Source organism: Hetaerina americana, unplaced genomic scaffold, assembly GCF_022747635.1.
Source record: "Hetaerina americana unplaced genomic scaffold, ioHetAmer1.1.p SCAF_11, whole genome shotgun sequence".
Lineage (NCBI taxonomy): Eukaryota > Metazoa > Arthropoda > Insecta > Odonata > Calopterygidae > Hetaerina > Hetaerina americana.
The window spans coordinates 21,040,043-21,061,864 of NW_027286181.1; the positions used below are offsets into that span (position 1 = coordinate 21,040,043).

General features: G+C 35.1%; 1 protein-coding gene across 4 annotated transcripts in view; it reads right to left on the reverse strand.

Moving 5' to 3' along the window:
- The window catches only part of Dap160 (dynamin associated protein 160), a 77,335-nt gene extending 57,534 nt beyond the window's left edge, over positions 1 to 19,801 (reverse strand). For all 4 annotated transcript variants that reach the window (XM_071599489.1, XM_071599486.1, XM_071599488.1 and 1 more), the window contains exons 1-8: positions 19,684 to 19,801; positions 19,327 to 19,360; positions 19,022 to 19,172; positions 18,753 to 18,913; positions 6,143 to 6,775; positions 5,580 to 5,700; positions 3,207 to 3,395; positions 1,919 to 2,193 (exon numbers count right to left, since the gene is read on the reverse strand). In XM_071599489.1, coding sequence (XP_071455590.1) covers positions 1,919 to 2,193; positions 3,207 to 3,395; positions 5,580 to 5,700; positions 6,143 to 6,775; positions 18,753 to 18,913; positions 19,022 to 19,172; positions 19,327 to 19,342 — 1,546 coding nt within the window. In that variant the 5' untranslated portion in view covers positions 19,343 to 19,360; positions 19,684 to 19,801. The remainder of the gene's footprint in view (positions 1 to 1,918; positions 2,194 to 3,206; positions 3,396 to 5,579; positions 5,701 to 6,142; positions 6,776 to 18,752; positions 18,914 to 19,021; positions 19,173 to 19,326; positions 19,361 to 19,683) is intronic.
- Positions 19,802 to 21,822: the final 2,021 nt, after the last annotated feature.

Genomic DNA, 21,822 nt, shown 5'->3' on the forward strand with positions numbered 1-21,822 from the left:
AAACGGTCTTCGCCTTCTTTGGAGCCGGTTCCCCCATTTGAATCATTGTTTTGATTGGTCTTTTGCGACGGGTGTGAAGTAATGGACCCATGTTTTATCCATGGTTATGAAACGGTGCAAAAATTCTGCTTTGCCGCTGTGAAACTTTTCTAAACACTCAATTCGAACATCTTCACGAAACTGGTTCTGCTCTAGTGTGAGCAAACGTGGCATCCATCTTGCACACAGCTTTCTCATGTCCAAATTTTCAGTTAATATGCAATGTACCGCACTTTTTGAAATGCCTACTATGTCTGCTAGCTCGTGCACTCTCAGTCGATGATAATCCAATATCCCTTCCTGGATTTTCTTCACGGTTTCTGGAGTCGTCTTCTCATTTAGTTGAGCAATGCTATGCTCTTTTTGACAGCTGATACACCCTCGTTTTAACTCTGCTACCCCATATTTTACTGTTGTAAACGAAGGAGCAGACTCACCCAGAGTAGAATATAGTTCAGCTTTTGTATTGGTGGGGCTGAGGCATTTCAAGCAAAAGTATTGTATCACATAATGATGACCAATTTTCTCCATTTTCACAAATACACTGAAAAAATTCACTATTGATGGCTGCCAAACAAATACTAAACAACGTGTCATGTTCAAACTTGAAACATATGCTACATAGATTGCCTACTGTCAATACAGTGATATTTTTCAAACAAATACCACCATATCTAGGTAAGGCCGGGTACTTCTGGGACCACCCTCGTATAATCAGTTTCAGGGTCTAACTACAACCTACTTCTGACCTGTGGTCTACTACTACCGCTAAATGTGCCAAGATTGAGAGGCTTTACCTTCTGATTAATCAGCACCAGCACGCAGAGTAGGAGAAGAAAACCCCAGGATTAGAAACATCATCCCTAATCTGCCACACATGTATCAGTTACTCGCTATTATGATTGCTCCAAATAATAACAGACAAATTAATAAAATTTTGAAGGTTCCATGCTGCTCCGGGGAATTTCTGTCATTTAAGTTGACTTTGGAAATTGACATTGAAAATTCCCGGAAACAGCATGGAACCTTTAATGAACTGACGTCGTGGAAGCCTTAAGAATAAATTAATTAAATTTTATCCTGAAATAAAGGTTGATAAAAACCATTGAAACTATCCAAAAAATAATTAAAACATAATTTTTTTTAAGAAACAAATGTGAACAATCCTCAAATTGCAGTTTTGGTTAGCTCAAATTTGCAGTTTAGATCCCAAAAAATATAATGCCAATAGAAATAGTCATTACATGATCAATGCGTTATACATGCATGTTTTTAATACTTCTTTCACAATGGCGAACTATACAAAACTTTTTTCCATTTGACACTATAACAGATGCCTTAAAGATTATTCACAGAACAATGATATTTTCCCCTATGACATATTCTTTAAAATTGTATTAGTTTCACTTAGGGAGACATCATATCACTACCTGAAATAGAGCTAAGTCCACTTTGATAGGTTTAACATCATTGCAAATGGTAGGATTCGAATTTTATTTGCTCTCTGGTAGCCCGAGTGCTGCTGAGATCCTGATAAGAAGTATCTTCATCACTTTGAGTGCCATTGGTATCATGGAAGTCAGTCCAAACATAGTTTAGCTTTTTGCCAGGGTCTACAGCTTTGTCGGCCAATAGAAAACATGAACAGTTTTCGCAACTACGAGTAACATTGTATTCACACAAGAAATTCCAAAGTGTCACCATACTCCTCATTCTAATATTAAATTCCATACTTTAAAAAAATACCCCTGTTCCCACTGTCTACTTTCTGAATAAATTGAGCTATTTCTGACTTTTTCCCTAATTTTCCCAACTGAGTGGGGATGGCAAGGAGCTGAGCTGCCAACTGAAGACAACAGACATCAGTAAGGGCACTTACCCTGTTGCAAGAGTCCATTGGGGTCCTTGGAGTCCATTGGATCAACAACTCCAGTTGGTTGAACTATTGGTGACCCTCCTGGTATGCCGGTCACTACACCACCCCCAGCACTCTTCACGCTGCCCCTTCGTTGCCTTCGGAATGAGGGTGGAATTAGGTCAGCAGCCAGTGCTGGAGGCAATCGTTCTCCGTTTTTGGCAAGGTCACACAGGTGCATTGCCAGCACAAACTCTTCACAGGACAGACGACCATCTCTGTCTATATCAGCCAAGTTCCTGATTGAAAGAGAAAAATGTCTGTTTCAGTAGGACATCACAGAGTTACAGTTCTTAAACTGATGAATTATAAACTTATGAACTCAAAAACTGAATGAATGACTTATGAATGAATGAATGAATGAATAATTTACTCAACTTTTCCAGGTTTTGCAACATTAAATTTTCAAGTTTTCCATGTGAAAACTTCATTTTAGTAAAATTACAGGCATCCAAGGTGGCTATTACATACTTTTCTAATTACGGTTACTTCTATCGTAGCACAAAAAGATAATTTAGGAAGAGGAATTAAGAAATCTGTTCTCAAAAACAAAACAAATTATTTTCAATGTTTTCAAAAGATTATTTTAAAAACTTATCCACTGCAAGGAATCTTAAAATCATCACACAAAAAAGTCTATTGAAATTGTGGGAAGTAAAAAAAAAGCCAGAGGAAGAGTTCCAGAATAATGATAGCCAAAAAAGCATGATAACAGACTGAGTTCTTCATTATTATTATAAATTCACAAACCCAACCAATGAATCAAGTCATATTGGACTAATCACCCTCTTTAACTTAACCTCACCCCTGTTATCTATACAACTTAATACCATTAACTGACCAAGACCACTTTTATCTATACTAGCCAATACTTCAACCATTCCTTCCCTGAAGAGTTATACACTGCATGCAAAACATTGTTCTTCTCTAAAACACTCAATGGCCTAACAGAATTTCCCATTCACATTTTAATGGCTCTAGAAACATTCTTCCTTTAGTTATAAAATAATGAATAGCCTGATGGGAAGTTTCAATCACCTCATAAAACAATACATGACCATGTAAGCATTGCAATAAAAGGCTTGATGAAGTTCTCTCGGGTCTTCCACCGGGTCAGGGGTTCCATGTTGGCCAAATTGCAATAAAAGGCTGATTAACATAGTGACCACATGAAAAGGCCAAAATTCACTTCCTCGGGATGAAAATGACTGAATAATGTACAAAAGAAGATAAGTTATGAAAAATGCCTCACCAAATTTGGGCTAACACTGGATGAGGCAGCTGGGACTGCACCAAGATGTTTCTTGCTTGTGGCCCAGATAGATGCCCAGAACGAGTTCGATCATTTGTGTTAAACAACTGGGTGTATTTCAGACGGGAAGGATTAGGAACAGCCCAATCCTGAGATTGCAGAGCTGATGGAGGAGATCCAACGGAGACACTGTAAAGGCAAATTCTGAGGTTAAAACTCTTCCTGCCTCACATGTTGAAATTATCAACAATACTGCAAGTACATCATGCATAATCTAAGGAAAGTTCCTACGTAAATTCACTTCATGAATGAAAAAGCAGGTAGGATGGCTACTTGATCAATTTAGGAATTTATTCATTCCATCATGTTATTTTAAAAGAGTAAAATATAAGATACATCATACAAAAAAATTTGAGGAATAATTATTATAAAATTATATACAGCTTGCCCTAGATGAAAAATATTCATTTAAATCATTAAAAAATTCTAGGTTAAAAAAGATCTTTATCTAGATATAAATATCTAACACGATGTGACATCTTTAATTATTGCTGGTAAATGACCATACATTTTTACGTCATAGGGGTCCTTTTCTGAATAAAGAGGTGGAATGCTATATCATTTGCACCTCCTTTCTTTGATTTGTGGTATAATCATGGATATTCATTTTTTGTAAATAGGCACGTTTTCCCAAACATTCATGCATACATACATGACATTTACACAAACATGTTACAGGTAAGATTTTAATTTTTATAAAATGACTTCTACATGATTCTCTTTTGGAATTTTGGCCATATATCTAATCACTCATTTTTGCATGATAAAAACTACTTTGTCACCAGCATCCAAAACCCAAAAGACAATTCCATAGATAACTAGAGATTTAAAAAAAAACAAAATAGACTTTTTAAAACTGCCTGATCTAAAACCTTTGCTAGGTTTCTAAGGGCATAGGAAATGCTGGCAAGTTTACCATTGCTTTCAAATTCATGAAAATTAACTTTTATTTAGGTCTACCATTGCAGTTTTGGAGTGATGGCGAAGTTTTTAAAAATTATCTTTTTGTCCACATGATTATCAATTAATGTAATTTCTAATATTCCATTTGACAGTTGCATATACCCACAATGGCTTTTTGGTGGATGAAGTTGTGGCTTAACCTGAACAGTTCTACTAAGCCAAAATTTATGATGACAGCCAAATTATATTCTCTCCAGGGTTTTTACTCAGTCACACACACACTAGAATCTAATTTCATATCACAAACACACACGCATTCACAAACATTCTCACTGAGATAGCCAGAATACCAGTGCCATCTAACACTCAGTGTCAGCTGCTGAGTATGTTAAAAGTTGTGATGGGTTTTCAGCTTTCATTGAGAAGTTGCTCATTGACTTTTGCATGGAGACATTCTTATCCCTATCTCTTTGTAACAGGTATCGACAGAATTAGAGCGACCTGCTGATCATTGTGAACTTTTTGCTATCTGAATCCATCTCTTTCCATGTTATTAATGCAGCACTGATATGATTAATGGGTTCAGACAAACCCATGGTCATGAGGGATTTCTGTTCATCTTTTTCAGTACCCGCATCATTATAAGCCTTGCTTTCCTCCTTACTTGCAATACAACCAAATTTTCACTTTTCATTTCTTTCGAGTAGAGAATATAACCTGGGTGAACTTAAAACATGATATTTTTAAGTTCATTTTTTAACTTCCTCCGAATATGCTGTGAGATTTTTGTTTGCATGTTATTAAGGAAAATAAATATATGAACATTAGAATTGTGACGCTTGCATATGGAAACTGCTAGATCAAAGTGGCATCTTCTTGAACAGTGATTGCTTGCATAAATGACTTTGACTGGACCCCACCCCAGACACTTTTAGACTAGGTCTATTGTGCTGATCCACTTTTAACAATAGCAGACAGGGGAAAAAGCCAACACACCTCACAAAAGCCTCCAATCTCTGTCTGGGACCAGTATTGCTTACCCAACTTAAGCTATCTAACAGGAACCAGGGTTTCAACATAGCTATACCCTTGTCTCATCAATTATACATGTACAAGTGTGGACTTATGAGAGACAAGCCAAGTCTTCTGTAACTTGGGGGTTTCCTGTATATTGTGCTCAATTTAACAGAGTAATAACTGCATGATTGTTGCACAACCACCAGTATAATTACAATTAGAGTAACAATTGTTGCATGAAATCCATCACACAGCAAAATAAATACAAGGATAACTTAATGTGTGTCAATCTTATGTGTTCATTAAAAAGAAAACTGCATCTACTTTACATCAAATTTTTCATTACGATTTCATACAAATTGTGGCTAAAAGCATGCTCAAGAGAATACTTACGGAGATTCAATACTTGCGATGGAATTGGATCTTTGTGGAGTGCCTTCAAGAGATGGGGGAGCTGGAACAGTAGGAGGAACACTGGCAGTGGTAGTGGGAGCAATGGATGGTATAAGTGGACCTAAAAACAAATATGAATCAGATATTATTTTTTATTTATTAATATTATAGAAGGCATGACATATTTGAAGAAAATAATAAGCAAGATTAAGTTTCAAAGAGTGAATTGTTGTTTTGGATTCTGAAACATTCCTTACAGCAATGTAACATTTCTTGCAACTGACACCAATGAATTAGCACTAAATATTTCAGTGACTCCCTCACAGAAAACACACTACTTCAATTTTCCAATCCCATAGACTCATGCAAATAAAATGAAAACCCCCGATTATGAAGTTCTACTTAGTTTTGGAGATCATACATACTTTTACACAAACATCTGTTATTTTCAAGCACATCAACCATGACAATTGTAAGCATTTAATGGTTTTAAAAGGATTGCACATGCCTATAATTGCCATCGAGCCATATCAAGCCAAAATGCATTAAATCTCATTTCCCACCTGTATTGATTCCAGGTTGTCCCATGACAGCAGCACTTCCTCCAATACCTGGAACTGGACCTGGAGCAATGGGAGAATCAAGACTCAACTGAGGTTGAGCCACTGCCGGCTGAGGCTGCGTCATGGCAACTGGTGGAGTCGGCACCATGGGAGGCTGTGCCATCGACACTGGCTGTGCCATGGAAACAGGCTGTGTCATGGATACTGGCGGTGCCATGGGAACTGGCTGTGTCATTTGCACCGGCTGTGCGATGGAAACAGGCTGTGCCATGCCCACTGGCTGTGGAGGCATTCCGATCGGCGCTACCGTGGCCATTGGATGGTTTGTTGGAGGGGCCATGGCAAGAGGAGGAGCTGCTGTTGTCAACGGTTGCCCCATTACACCCAATGGCTGGGCTGTGATGGGTGCCTGGGGTGGCATACCCATCTGCGGCTGCATGGGGTGAACCACGGGGATCATGCCGACGGGTTGTGTTATGTTCATGGGCTGTCCTGCAGTCATCGGCTGAGCCAAACCGACGGGTGGGAAGCCTTGGACCATAGGTCGGGGAATGCCTCCAATTGGGGGAGGGGGCATTGGTGGAGGACCACCACCGACATGGGGGTGAGGTTGCTGCTGCTGCTGGGGTAACACTGGTTGTCATGGAGGGATGAATGCAGTTAGTATCAACCAAACAGTAAACAAAGTTCAAAATGCTAAGTCCAACACAATGTTTACCATACACTTTAAGAGTACAAGACAGCCCTGGTATTATTGCTTTGTACTCTCCAGTCTAACATATTGACTGAAATCCTCTGTAAGAGTTTAGGTCCAAGGCAGGAGAATGAAAACGTTATTTGTAAAAATTTAAATTAATCAGTAAAAGTGCATAATAAACTTCATGGTAGACTGAATAAATAAAAATAATATTTATAAATATAATATTATAGATAAAAATTATTTTATTTTTCTGATGGACTGGAATATACAGATATGAGGCTCATCAAGATGGGTATCAGTATTGGTACAAGAATCAATTTGCAAAATAATACATTAAATTATGAAGTAATATTATTTTTTAAATGGATTTAAATAGAAATATTCCCAAATTGAGTAATACCATTGGATTGTAAAAAGACTTTCAATCTTCATTCTAAGCTACTCGAGAAGATTGCTATATAGCTAGAGCCCCATATGATTCAAACTACTAGTGGTTTTCCTGCTTCGAATAAAATGCACAAGAAGGTCACCTAGGTACCTAGTGCCTTACTTATGTACGGGTGAATTTTGCCCAAATTAGTATGTGTTAAGATTTATGAAAAATGGTCAACATGGGATTCAATAATTTACATTCAATATCATTCCTATGGCTCCCTTTTGAATTTTAAATGTATTAAAGACTAGAAGTGAATAACCATGCAGTAGAATGCTATACAGTAGATCAGATAAATCTAGTAAGGACTCAAATGGAGCAGAGTTTCAAGTGGACTGATTGGAAAATAAAGGAGAAACTACTAGGCATAGTGCAGGAGAAGAGAGAATTATTTGGAGAAATAATCAGGAGGCAAGGAATATGGATTCAGAGCACTTTGATAGGCAATAGTATGTTGAAGGATGTAATATAGGGGATATGGTACGTAAGGGTAGGAATACAATAGGCATGTAGGATAGAATGAAGTGAGGAAAGAAGCACATATACAGACTTGAAGAGGGACTTAATGTACTGCCCAATTTCAAGTTGTGTTTTTGGTTAGGAGAAATGGTAGAGGCTATGTCCATCCAAAACCTACTTTAACCCAGTAGTGTACAAAAAATCAAAAAGTAAAGAAAAACATGAAGAAAAGATTAGTAGACTTCAATATGAAGTGTCGGGTAAGATTCATGGATGCAAAACCTGGTCTTTTAGGTAAGGCTTTGAAGCTTTTGGGGCATGGGTATGGAGAAGAATGGAAAAAATAAGTTTGTCACAGAGGAGGACATGCACTAAAGTTAAGTGCCGGTGAAAAAAGGAATTAGTTGAGAAAAACCCAAAAAGGCAGAGAATATGGATGGAAGAAATACAAAAAGGGGGTAGGATGTTGAAGGGTGTGCTACACATGAAAACTTTAGATTAAAAGGGGAGAGGAAGGTTTTTTTAGACCACACCGATGCAGGCTAAAGTTACAAAGGAATAAAGAAAGAAATAGTGTAAGACAAACAGTTGGAAGTTTTCACTTTATGCAGAAGATAATAGCCATTAGGAACTGCCCAAAACCTACTTGAAGCAGGTAAAATATCATGAATGAAATTCAAGACCTAAGTTTCAATTTGAATAAATCATCTTCAGGACCCGTAAATAATTTATCTTCATTGAAGCTTTGGTAGTGAAGAAATAATTTTGTTGTGGAAAATTGCATACCTTTGTTTTGATATGTACGTGTTAATTCCACCCAATATCACCAAATGCTTGGAATTCGATCACTCATTGTTTTTTTAAAATCTTGTTTGTGGAATTGTAAGCTCTAATTTTTTATTACCGTAACTTAAGCACAGACTCTGAGATTGTTTTCACCTTTTTCATTACAAATTTTTCACAAGATATTTCTTATATAATTTATCTTCATTGAAGCTTTGGTAGTGAAGAAATAATTTTGTTGTGGAAAATTGCATACCTTAGTTTTGATATGTACGTGTTAATTCCACCCAATATCACCAAATGCTTGGAATTTGATCACTCATTGTTTTTTTAAAATCTTGTTTGTGGAATTGTAAGCTCTAATTTTTTATTACCGTAACTTAAGCACAGACTCTGAGATTGTTTTCACCTTTTTCATTACAAATTTTTCACAAGATATTTCTTATATAATTTATCTTCATTGAAGCTTTGGTAGTGAAGAAATAATTTTGTTGTGGAAAATTGCATACCTTAGTTTTGATATGTACGTGTTAATTCCACCCAATATCACCAAATGCTTGGAATTTGATCACTCATTGTTTTTTTAAAATCTTGTTTGTGGAATTGTAAGCTCTAATTTTTTACTACCATAACTTAAGCACAGACTCCGAGATTGTTTTCACCTTTTTCATTACAAATTTTTTACAAGATATTTCTGCTTTTTCCCACATTTAATGCTAGTGTTCTAATACCTCATATTGCATGTGTTCTAGTAACTCACACATTAAAATATAAATACACAATATCTATGTAATAAAATAAATGCACAAAATAGAGAAAATAATATGTTTTAAATAGAGAAAAATCAGATGCAGTTTTACAAAACTGTATGATGAAAGTATCAGTTAGTTTTATAGAACTATGAATTAGTCAACTTTTAATGTGTATTTAATTTTGCTTAGTTGATTTAATGTTATACGCAATGTCATTCCATTCCAAAATGGATAAAAGTGAGCTGGGAGAGGAATTAATAAACGTATTGATCAATTAAAATTTTTCAACATTCTTTCACACTATTTGAAGCCTCCATGGGTAGTTGATCATAAACCAGGATGGATGCATAAGCAAGTATTTATAATGTTTCCTGCCTTTCAGTCACTACCTCATGACTTTCTACTGAGATCTCAAGAGGCTTAATAGGAAAATCATATTGCATTGCCAAGTAAAAACATTACTGAATATTTTGTATATTTCCTACATTATAAGGAGCATACAACCCTATGTTTCCAAAGAAAGGGAAAGTAATCCTAATGCAACACAAAAGCATGTATTGGCACACTACTGAAAAATAACACGTCTATACACAAAGTGTGTAAAGTTTTACATGAGATACACAATTATGCAAACATGTGTAGACCTCATTGAACAAAACTGCTTGATTACACTGTCAAAGCCTTGCCATTTAGCAACATGCTACCGGGGCAACTTGAAAAACTTATATACTAACTCCAACTCAACATGATGGTAACTAACAATGCAGAATTTAGTAGAAAAAAAGGCACCCATAAATAATAGTATCTCATTCCCTTGTCAGCTGTAAGAATGCAGTGTAGAGTAAAATGTCATCAAGAATTCAATTTCTATTATTTTCTTTACGTAATTATGAAAAGAAAAGGATGTTCCAAAAGGTCCTGTACTGATAAAAAAAATCTATGGGATGCACTAAATGGGTTCCATAAGAAAAATAATTTTCAAAAAGGTCTGCTACTGTTTAAATGAGCAAACTTTAACACACTTTAAATGATCAAACATTGGATTTGTACATATCTTTGATGATGTGTATACAAGGACATTCTGACAATGACATTCCTACTATTTAAGTATCACAAATCCTGCCTTTTTATCTAAGAATTACCAAAATTCCAGCTCGGGATGCAAGAGTAGCAACAGTTAATGGACTTATGCTTTATCCAGTATGTTAAATATCAGACAATTTATATTTTAACCTTTGATAACACAAGTCTTGCAAATGAAGAGAGAACATTACATATGAAAAATAAAATTATTCAGTCTTAAAGAACCATTTAAGTGACAAGGTTGTTGAATACATTCAACAGATTCAGGCAAGATGTAAAGGAATTTCGTCATTATGAGAAAAAACAAATGTGCACTTTTCCACAGTTTTATTGAAAATGTACAATGTGTTTTGGTTCACAGAACCATCTTCAGGTACAAGACAAACAGTACTGTCTTGTACCGGAAGATGGTTCTTTGAACTGAAATGTATTGTGCATTACCAATAAACCTGTGGAAAAGTTAAAATTTGTTTTTACTCTTAAGGTTGTTGAAACTCATTAGCAGGTTTTTTGTCAAATGGAGAAAGGCTGGTTGAAGAGAATAATTACTTTTTGCCCTATGCCCAGGACTAATTATGTTGTCACAGTGCATTTTCAGCCGTGCATTTGAGGGAATGAACAGCAAACCTTTGGAATTTTGCAAAATGGAATAGAAATACTATGCACCATAAATTACCAGATATCTTAGCCTTCAAGGTCAGTGAGTGACCTCCATATTCTCGTAAAACAAAACATTAATGTCACCCCACCATTTTTCCATGAACATATACCCTATAAGTTCTAAAAATGAGTTCTTTCAATCACCGAAGTACTCACTGAACAAAATAACAATTGAATGAGAGCAGAATATGAAGATCTACTCAGTTTGAAGAACTATGAATGGTGGCAGTAGCCAAACCTTTCTTACTTGAATCAAATAAAGGTAAAAATTAAAATTTCCTTGTAACCAAAAATATCTCTGGAAAAAAGAACTAATGTTGATAAATATTTTTTTAAGCACAAGAGCAAATCCAAACATTACTACATGGACAGCACTTGGAATCCACTCCATTCTGTGACTTCTTGAAGGAATACCCATGCCTGCCTATGAGACTCCCAAAAAAATCTAGAATGATTGAGCTCATATATGTCAGTCGTTTTACTATGAGCCCGACAACACTCATTCCACCCACTGCCTATCATGGTCAAATGCCACTGACAACCTAACAGTAATGCTACACTCAAAGTGGTTTTTCCTGCCTTGGTTGCCTAATGAATAACCCCCGATATATGGACGAACTTCCTTTTTACATCCTGAGGGCAATACTGAATTTCAAGTAAAAATATTAGTATCACAAAGGAGGAATACCCCTGTGTTTTTCGTTATAATCAACATATTAATGTATTATTTTCAACTATGTGAAAAAAATATTTGCACCTTCCCATATCTTTAAATTTCTTGTCATGAACAAGAAAATGACACAATGGCTCAAATACATTTCGAAAATTTGATGACTTTCTCCGTTTAATGTTAAGTTATATATTGATTATCACCTGCAAAAAAATTGTTTGTTTTCAATCATTTAAAAGGTGCCTTTAAATATTAAAAGCACATACTAATAGTTAAATTGATCAATATATAAATAGGTTTAAAGCCACAAATTGCCTGTCCTTAGGCTGCTCTAACCTCAATATGATTATGACTTTCCAAAAAGAGTCAATCCCGGTTTGAATAGGGAAGGTGATTCATGACAAACCCTCCTTAACTTCTCATAGACACATTCAAATACTACTCATAGCATAATTGGAAATGTGTTGATTTTGGTGAGATGCAAAATTTGAAAACAGAATACTTTGTACCTCTTCATTTGATTTTCCTATCAGTAATTTTTGAAAAATGTTTTCACATACGCACATAAAGTTTAATGACAAGAATAAAAAATCTGAGGATTGTGATTAAGGTTTTACAACAATATTGATGCCTCTCAAAGGATTTATTTTTCTTCGAATAAGGCTACAGGCAAAAGGTAAGTTTTTGATGAACTGGCATTATATACTACTGCACCGTTAATGTTTTTATTACCAAAGCACAGACAGGGCACTTTTCGCTTCATTCTTATTTATGGTGAAATTTTTATCAGCATAAACATAATCCTTAATGATTTGTGTATATGTAAATTGGATTTAACAAGCATTTCACTTTATTTTTTTCTTTGCATGGTTTTCTTTTGTTAAAAGCCATTAAATTAAAATTTATGTAAATGAATTTGTACCATTTATTAAGGTCACACAAGAAGATTCTCAGAATCACTCAGAAGATTCTCAGAAGACACTCAGAATCTGTATAATACTTAACTAAAATGTGACCAGAAAAATTGGATCAAAAATTTTGGAACCAACAGATGTGGCAATCCAACTTGAAAATAACTCCCCACTTTTTCCTGTCATTTACACATGCACCAGTTTTGTGGCAGAACCCAGGAAGTAAATAATTCTGGAAATTTCATAATTGTGTTCACGCATATCTCACACATCTCATGAAGCAAAATGGGTAGAAAGCTTTTACGTGATGATTGTTCAATGTATCTGGTAGTCCATCATTCAAGGTATGTTTTGGACAGACAAAGAATGAACACCCCTTTGTTTCTTTGATTCACCTAAGAAAGAACAAACAGACACCCCATACAACAAAACCTTCTTCAATGCTACATACTTTCTGCCTCCCTTCATTCCATCCGACATACCTATCCTTTTCCTCTCCCTACCTCCCTTGTCTAATGTTCTACCCTCTATCATAGTGTTCAACATTTAATCTCAAATTGAAAGGATCTGCATCTATGTTTCCTGCTTACTTTGAATTTATCCCAATAATCCTCCCTCCTACCAAACCATGCATAACATTTCTTCATTTTTTTTTATCTGGCAATATTACTTTTTTATGACAATGAAATGAACTCAAACAAAAGCTTTGTTAAATTTTTTTAAACACACAAAACCAACAACTTTCGTCCATTAAAAACTTACGTCACTAAAACATTCTTAAAAATTAAAATTACCCAGATAGCTATACCCATCACCAAAATATAATTCACATACAATTAAAAGTATATGTTCTTAAAATGAGTTTCAGTGCCATGATTGGGATAACCAGAAATTTTCAATTAAATGTAAAAAAAATGATAATTGAAGTGTTAGATAATAGGGAGAACTTCTAAAGGGAGTTGAGAATATACTTCATTCTTCATTGTTTCAAGCTTGACTTTGTGGAACTTATCAATTATGGAAATAAAAAACAGTTGTTAATTCAAATTAATTTTTTAATCCTATGACCCAGCTTTCAATACATAGTATCATCATGATACAATGCATTGAAACCCAGGTCGTAAAATTTAAATATTAAGTGGAATAAACACAGCTGTTTTTTTTCTTTCTGGAGATAAGAATGCTTCCACTTAATATATATTTATACTATCAGCTATGCCTGACTTCACCAGACTAATTTATCCATATAGCTGTAACTGGATTTCATTTGCATTATAGGCCTTTTTCATGTAAGTTGGTAGTTTCTTAAACATGATGACATCTGTGGGAACGTGATTTTGCAGTTTTGTCAGGACAAATACAACTTCATTTTGCACAATGAACACTTAATTAAAAAAAAATAAGAAACTGATGCACTCTAAAAGTTTACTCTTAAAGAAATAATTTTGGACCATCAAATTCTCAATAGGAGTTGGCTGAAAAAATTAGCCACTTTTAAAAAAATAATCCTAGGCTACTAAATTTTGCAGAAGCAGTTTACAATGAATAATGTAAAGTAATTGAAGTGAGTGAATTGAAATCTTAATTCTGAGTGAAACATGCACATGTGTGAAAATTAAAAAATAAAATATTTTTTCAATCTCAAACAATACCAGAAAAGCATATTCAAATCGGATCTAGCCTTAATATTAATTTGTTTATTTTGACCCTATTAATGCAAAAAATCAGAAGCCTTTACTCCATACCATCTTCGCATGACGAGTCCCCAAACAAACAAATCAATTTTCATATTTATACATAATTAGGATTATGGTACAGACTGGGAAAAATTGGACAACCAATTTGCAACCATAACCTTCCCAGTTGAATTAATGCAAAAATGTTCAGCAACTGCGAAGAACTAAGGAGACCAACTTAGCAGAGACTGGTGGAAACAGCTGAGGCAAACCAAGCATTGGATTATTAATTACTGATGATATTCTTAGGTATATCTATCTGCAGTGCTCAACGACATACAACAACAATCTTTTGGCCCTCACCACAAAAACTAAAATACCAGGTTGACTAACCATAACCTTTAGACTGACTATATTTACGTAAATAGTTGATGTAGTTGTTTTCACTGCAAAAATCTCCCACTGGCATTTATAGAGATTATTAATGAATATTTTGAAGACTTTTGAGTGATTCCATTGATGCCTCAGAGTTATAATTTTTGGAGACTTTGACCTACCTGAAGCAAATTTGAATAGTGTCATCCAGACTGATATTAATGCAGCAATACCATCTGCATATTTAGTGAGGGTTATGATTAAATATTAAAAATTGAAGCAATGTAATCATTGCCAAAATGACTTATTAAATATAATTTTTCTCTTTGTTAGACCTTAGGGTACTACAAACATGATTTATTTCCTATTAATGATTTCAGTTTCCTTTTTTCTTTGATGAATATACCAATAAGCCCAAGGCAAATTCGTTTCAGTAAAAAGTTTTAGAACTGCGATAGGATTTTTCAGTTGTGTCATCTGTCATTGACTGTAAATCAGCTTTCCTTTTCCCAAACATTAAAGATAAATTTGGCAACTTGTAGAGATAGCTAATTTGAAACTTATCGGTGTCTTCTCAAGAGGCAAGTATAAATTTCCTAACTGGTTTAATATGGTTGTTATCCATAAAAAGTAATTGCATCATCAACACAAATGGCTCTGATTGCCATTTTTATCAAGACTTAGGCATTGATAGTGAAATGCGTTGGAGAAAAATTAAGAGACATGATTTTTTTTATTAATTGATTACAGGGATCCATTGTGGTACATACATTTATTATTGAACTATGCTGACTCAAAAGTCAATTGTAATAATTAATTTGTATTTACTCAACTGATCCAAGCTTCACTTTGTGCAAAATTTTGAATATTGATATTACAACACAGAGTCTTTAGTAATGTTTACAGATTTGTGGACAAGTATGAAATTATCTGGGTTTCATTATCAATACATTATTTTTTTCTATCTTTATGTGCCTGCTACGGAAGTAAAAACAAAACATAAGTACTTACATCCTAGTAAGGGCCCTGGGTCAGATGATATCCTACCATACGTTCTGAAATACTACCTTGATCAAAAATTTCCCGGAATTTATTCAGAAAATTAAAAATACAAGTTTATTCATCTAAATCTATATTGTCCCCTTCAAAGTAATCCCCATCGACTGCAACACACTTATGCCAGCGCTTGATCCAATCCTCGAAACATTTTTTATATTCGGTTTTCGGTATGTCCATCAGTGCTTCCTGCGATTTTTCCATTACTTCCTCTCGGCTGCTAAAACGCGTTCCCCGTAATGGTTTTTTAACTCGATTGAACAGAAAGAAGTCACAGGGAGCCAAATCAGGTGAATTCGGTGGCTGTTGGATGGTATTTGTTGCATTTTTCGTCAAAAAATTACGAATAATGATAGCACTGTGCGACGGTGCGTTATCATGGTGCAAAATCCACGAGTTTTCTGCCCACATTTCTGGTCTCTTTCGGCGAATTGCTTCACGCAAACGTCTCATAACGCCCAAATAATACTCTTTGTTTACTGTCTGGCCTTCTGGCAAAAATTCATGATGCACTACACCGTTGTAATCCATGAAAACCGTCAGCATTGCCTTCTTTTTTGACTGAAAACGACGTGGTTTTTTTGGTCTCGGCTCATTTGGTGAACGCCATTCACTTGCCTGATGTCTGGATTGCGTGTCGTACTCATAAACCCACGTCTCGTCTCCAGTAATGATCCTTTTGATGAATGTGGGATCGGATTCAGCCTCGCAAATCATGTCTTTTGCGACGTCAACACGGTCTCTTTTTTGCATGAAATTGAGGTCTTTTGGCACCAACTTTGCTGCTACACGACGGAAACCTAAATCATTAACCACAATGTCTTGGGCGGATCCATAGGCAATGTTCAAGTCCTCCGCTATTTCTCTGATGGTTAATTTGCGGTTATTGACCAACATTTCTTTTACTTTATCAATTTTTTCACCGACTTTCGATGTCGATGGTCTGCCACTGCATTCATCATCTTTGATTGACTCACGACCACTTCTGAACCGCTCGTGCCACTGGTAAACGACCGTTTTTTTTAGAGAATTGTTGCCGAAACACTTTTCCAACATTTCCAACGTCCGTGCGCCACTAAATCCGTTTTTTACGCAAAATTTAATACAAGTTCGTTGTTGCAAATTTAAATCCATTTCTGCAATTGTAAAAAATCGCCAACACACACAGAGATAGATGTACTCTTGGCTACGTAACTTTTGCAAATGTCAAGTTATGACACTAAGATTTAAAGGGAATATCAACAACAGATGTACCAATTTAACAAAAAAAACAGAACTCAAATCGGAACGATGGGAGCGCCACACGGTGGTTATTCCGGGAACTTTTTGATACATTGACATTCTTGTCATACCGCCCCATATCTCTGTTCAATTATTTTATCCAAGTCCTTGGATGCATTTCTTAAAACATTCATTATAAAATTCCTATCCACAAGTCTGGTATCATATCAGTCAATTTCAGTTCAAATAGGCCATTCAATCATACGCAGGGAAAGTTTTTTAGAGTATTGTCCTAGGTAGGATAGGGCCTCAGTTTACAATGGTATACTATATAAGTAAGCAGAAATCTTCAACCCATGATGTTCAACAGTAGACAGATTGATATCCTTTCAAAATGAAATTCTGATTTTCTTCAATGAAGGCATTTGAGGTGATGCCAATAATACTAATTTTAAGGCTGCATTTGAAACCATTAACCATTTATTAGGGTAGTTGTTTATCAAATAATCAGTGCACCTGTTTTTCAGATTTGGTTTGAGAGCTACTTGCCAGGGGGCAAGCACAAAATAAGGATTAAATAACGATTATACTTTGAATTTTATACAACACCAGCTGTTCCTTAGTGCTCCCATTTGGGATCATTTCTTTCATATGGTGATAACACTTAATTATCTCAATTACGAGACTCTTGTAATTCTCCATTTCAAACATTGAATGTTAACACATGTGACAAGAATAATTTCCAAAGGTCTTTCAATAGGAATAACTACATGTATTTTAGTTCTATGGCATATAGTGAGATGAATATGATCCTTTTAGAAACGTGATTTGGAATGACTTCTACACAATGTCATTTACACTTAAAATTTTAAACAACCTCAGTTCTTCATTTTATACAATATGTTTTAATGGTATATATTGTAATAAGTTTATGAAGCAATACACTGTGACAAAAAAATTGCTTTACTGATCAAATATTTATTCTAACATCTAGTCATTATAATACTTTCATTTTTTTAACATGTTATTTTAATTGGGTTTCTGCCCATACCTCTCCTGGTATGTTTACTTACCTAATAAAGATGGAGAATGTGACTAGTAATTATTCCTAGTATTTGGTTTGAGCACATTATACAGTAAAGTTATCCCCAATTATTTTGGAATTCATGGGCTTATAACTATGTATCTTGACTCTAACTAGAATCTAACAACAAAGACTTAGGACCTGCTTGAATAATAAATGGCCAGTAAATCCGGAAACATTCAGGATTATAAATTGGATACAAAATGTTTAACTAGTTTGGTAACATCAATGAGTACAACAGTGAAAATTAATTACCATGAGTTGAAAACTAATCAACCTAGGTATTTATATTTATTTTCCAAATGATGTTAACTGTAATTATAAACCATTACTGAATAAATGCCGGTTAAAGCAACACCGGATAGAAGACTTCTACCATGTGCACGGAATATGACGAGAAAAATGATGCTTTTTTTTTGGTGAAAAAAAGCATCATTTTGCAGATCAAAATTTTTAATTACTTGAGATTCTCTTTTCAGATAGATTAAGTATTCCAAATCATGAATCTTTGTGAAAAATGTAAAGCGTTATTTTATATATAGACCATACACAAATTGGTTCGCCAAATTTTACATTCAGCTTAAAGATTATCTTCAGAGCCATTTTTAAATTCCATATAAGAGAACATTGGCATTTAAGTGGATACACTTACAATGAAAAAATAATAAAATTAACATTTCTAGTAAGTGTAATTTATGAAATATTACCATTTCAAGACAAAAATGAATTTTTTAATATCAAACTTACCTGTAGCTGTAGCCAATCCTGCTACAGATGGGGCAGCTAGAAGGCTAGGTGGCAAGGTTTTCGGGAGTTCAATTCCTCTAAGCTTCAAATTGATTAGCTTACATGCAATGCTAAACTCATTAATATCCATCTTCCCGTCTGAATCTGTATCGGCCAATCCCCTAAAAATACACCACAGTATTTGGAAATGTACGAGTTGATAGTAATTTATATTTTCCCTTCTAAACTATTTTCTTATAAATGAACTAGACTAGTTCTAATATTCATACCATATTTGCCCGAGAACTAGGGGCGGAAGTTGAGACTGGAGTAAGAAACCTTTGGCTTGGGCACCAGTAATTATTCCATTAATAGGTTTAAGGGACTTGAACTGCTCTTCATATCTCATTCTATCGCGAGGCGTAATGATCCAAGGGTCAGCTGTATAAAAATTAATAAAAGTTTCATATTAACTACGTAATATTAGAGCAAAATTTAGGTCTCTCAAATGGTAATTCCAATCAGTGAATTAATGATAAAATGGAAATCGATTTTTGCAGGATTAATTCATTATGAGCAACCAAAAAATGATTACCTGCTCCTGTCGCCATCGTGTCGTTTCTTGGATCCTAAAATTGAAAAACTATTGAAATAAGAAATAATCTCTCACTACGATCACCAATAGAAATATGTAGCACATCAATTAAACCCACAATCACAACAGTAAAGGTCTGAGGAAAAAATATAGATATTTGAGTATCTTCACCTAATTATACGAATGAAATGTGCACAGCACTTTATGAGGATACTTAACCACTCCTAATGTTATTGGTGAATTCCGACGCAAATGATTAAACTAACCCGTTGAGATAGTGTGCACTCAAGCTTTACGATTTCACTTTCAATCTATATAATAAGCCATAATAATCAATATTTTCCTCATTTTACATACCTTATATTACCAAGCAGACATATATATTAATTTGGGAAATGAGAACATACAGTTATCTTATTGCTACTGGGATAAACCAATTCTCAAACTTCCTGAAAGACATGATCGATACAATCAATGGGAGGGCTCAAAACGTCAGAAATAAACAAACGCAGTCGGAAAAGAGGTCTCTACTCTCGCATCCAACGGTGGGAATTCAAACGTACTTAATAGATCCTTTTTGGTTTGGCACATAATTTAAATCAGATATCTTGTTTAGGTATACCTTACTAACGCAGCCATTAATAAGTAAATTTTTCTAAGATGATTATCCTGTAGTTGAGCAAGAAATTCTTTCATAAGCTTAAAAAGAGATGAAATGCTATAAACCTTTAACTTATGGCACATTTGCAAGTAATACCAGAGAACCAGGTTTCTTTTGATGTATCTGAAGACCCGGTAATTAAAATATCACACAGCTTGGATGAAGCTAGGTGTGTTCAGTGACATTTTAATCCTGACCTTCGAAGCATCAAATGATGCTTGGGTAATATTACTGTAAAATAATTATTTATGCAGGAATTTTGTTTTTACCAAACAAACATTTTAGACTGAAATATTTAGAAAACTTATCCTGAAGTTTCATCAAAGAAAACTGTAAATGGAGATCTGCAATATTTTGTGCCTTGGATATCAAAATAAATGATTAATTTTTTATAAGGTAATATACCAGTTAAGGTAGGTTTTAGATGGACACAACTACCAAATTAATATTGTTTCTCCTAAAAAAGCACAAGTTTTTCCTTTTTGTTCACTTAATATTTTCTATCCCTCTCCAGACCCACATTTCAAAAGCCTCCATTCTACGTCTATCACCCTGCTTCAGTGACCATGTTTCCGCACTGTACACAACTATGGTCCATATCAAAGTTTCGACGAGGCTTTTCTTAATTTCCTCACTCAACATCCCTTTCCTATATTTCCTCCTCCTTGTGAAATATCAACTTAAGATGTGTTTCAATATATCTGAACCTGAGGTATGTCGTATAATCGTCTCAGCGTCAACACATTTTTTCAGGTGCTCTACCAAGTTGAAAATCTTTGAATATTTAATTCAGTTTGCTAACAAAACTGAAAGTTATTCATCAAAGTAAGAGGAAATAAACAAAAGCAGATGAGGAATTATGTGGGATAGTTTTTGGAGTAAGTTTACTAGCAGCGGGATTAAGAAAGTAACATCATAGATGAAAGGAGAAATTGTAAGACCCACATTTCAAAAGTCTCCACTAGATGTCTATCACCCTGTTTCAATGACCATGTTTCCGCGCTGTACATAGCTACGATCCATATCAAAGTTTTTACAAGTCTTTTCTCAATATCCTTACCCAACTTCCCTGTCATCAATTCCCTCCTCCTTGTGAAAGCCTCTTTGCCTAGCTCAATTCTTCTCCTTATGTCCCTCCTACTCTGACCGTTTTGGTCCAAAACACTACCGAGATACGTAAACTGTTCTACCTGCTCTAGTTTTTGCCCTCCTATTTTAATGTTTAGCTAAGCCTTTTTCTTTCTAGAAAATCACATAACCTTTGTTTTATTAATATTGATTCTCATCCCATACCTGTCGCACTGAATTTCCAATTCCCTAAGCAATGCTTGCAACCCCTTGGCTGACTGACAAACTAAAGCTTGGTCATCAGCAAACCTAACTGATTTTATCAATTCCCTGCCCACTTTCATTCCTACCTCCAGTTCTTCCCATGCCTCTTTAATCATTTCCTCTGCATACAGGTTGAACAGCAATGGTGATAATGGGCAACCCTGATGAAGGATACATGCTGCTTCAGGGAATTACTGTCGCATAGGTTGATTGTTAGACAACCGCTTGGCCCCCAGTCCTGAAGACATCTTCAGGTTAAAGTGATCTTCTTCGCCATTTGGTGGCTGAGTATAGGAGATGCTGGCTGGCCTTGAGTGCTCTGATTGGCTCTTTCTTGGTAGTGAGTAGAAATCAGCCTTTTCCATATGGAAGTCAGGGTGTAGCCATCCTGATGGTTGAAATTATGCGGATTTGTCATTATTTCTACCGCTTCTCTTAGGTGTCTTGGAAAATAACGTTTCTCTCTTGCCAGTACTTTTGCTTCGTCGAATTCAATCTTGTGT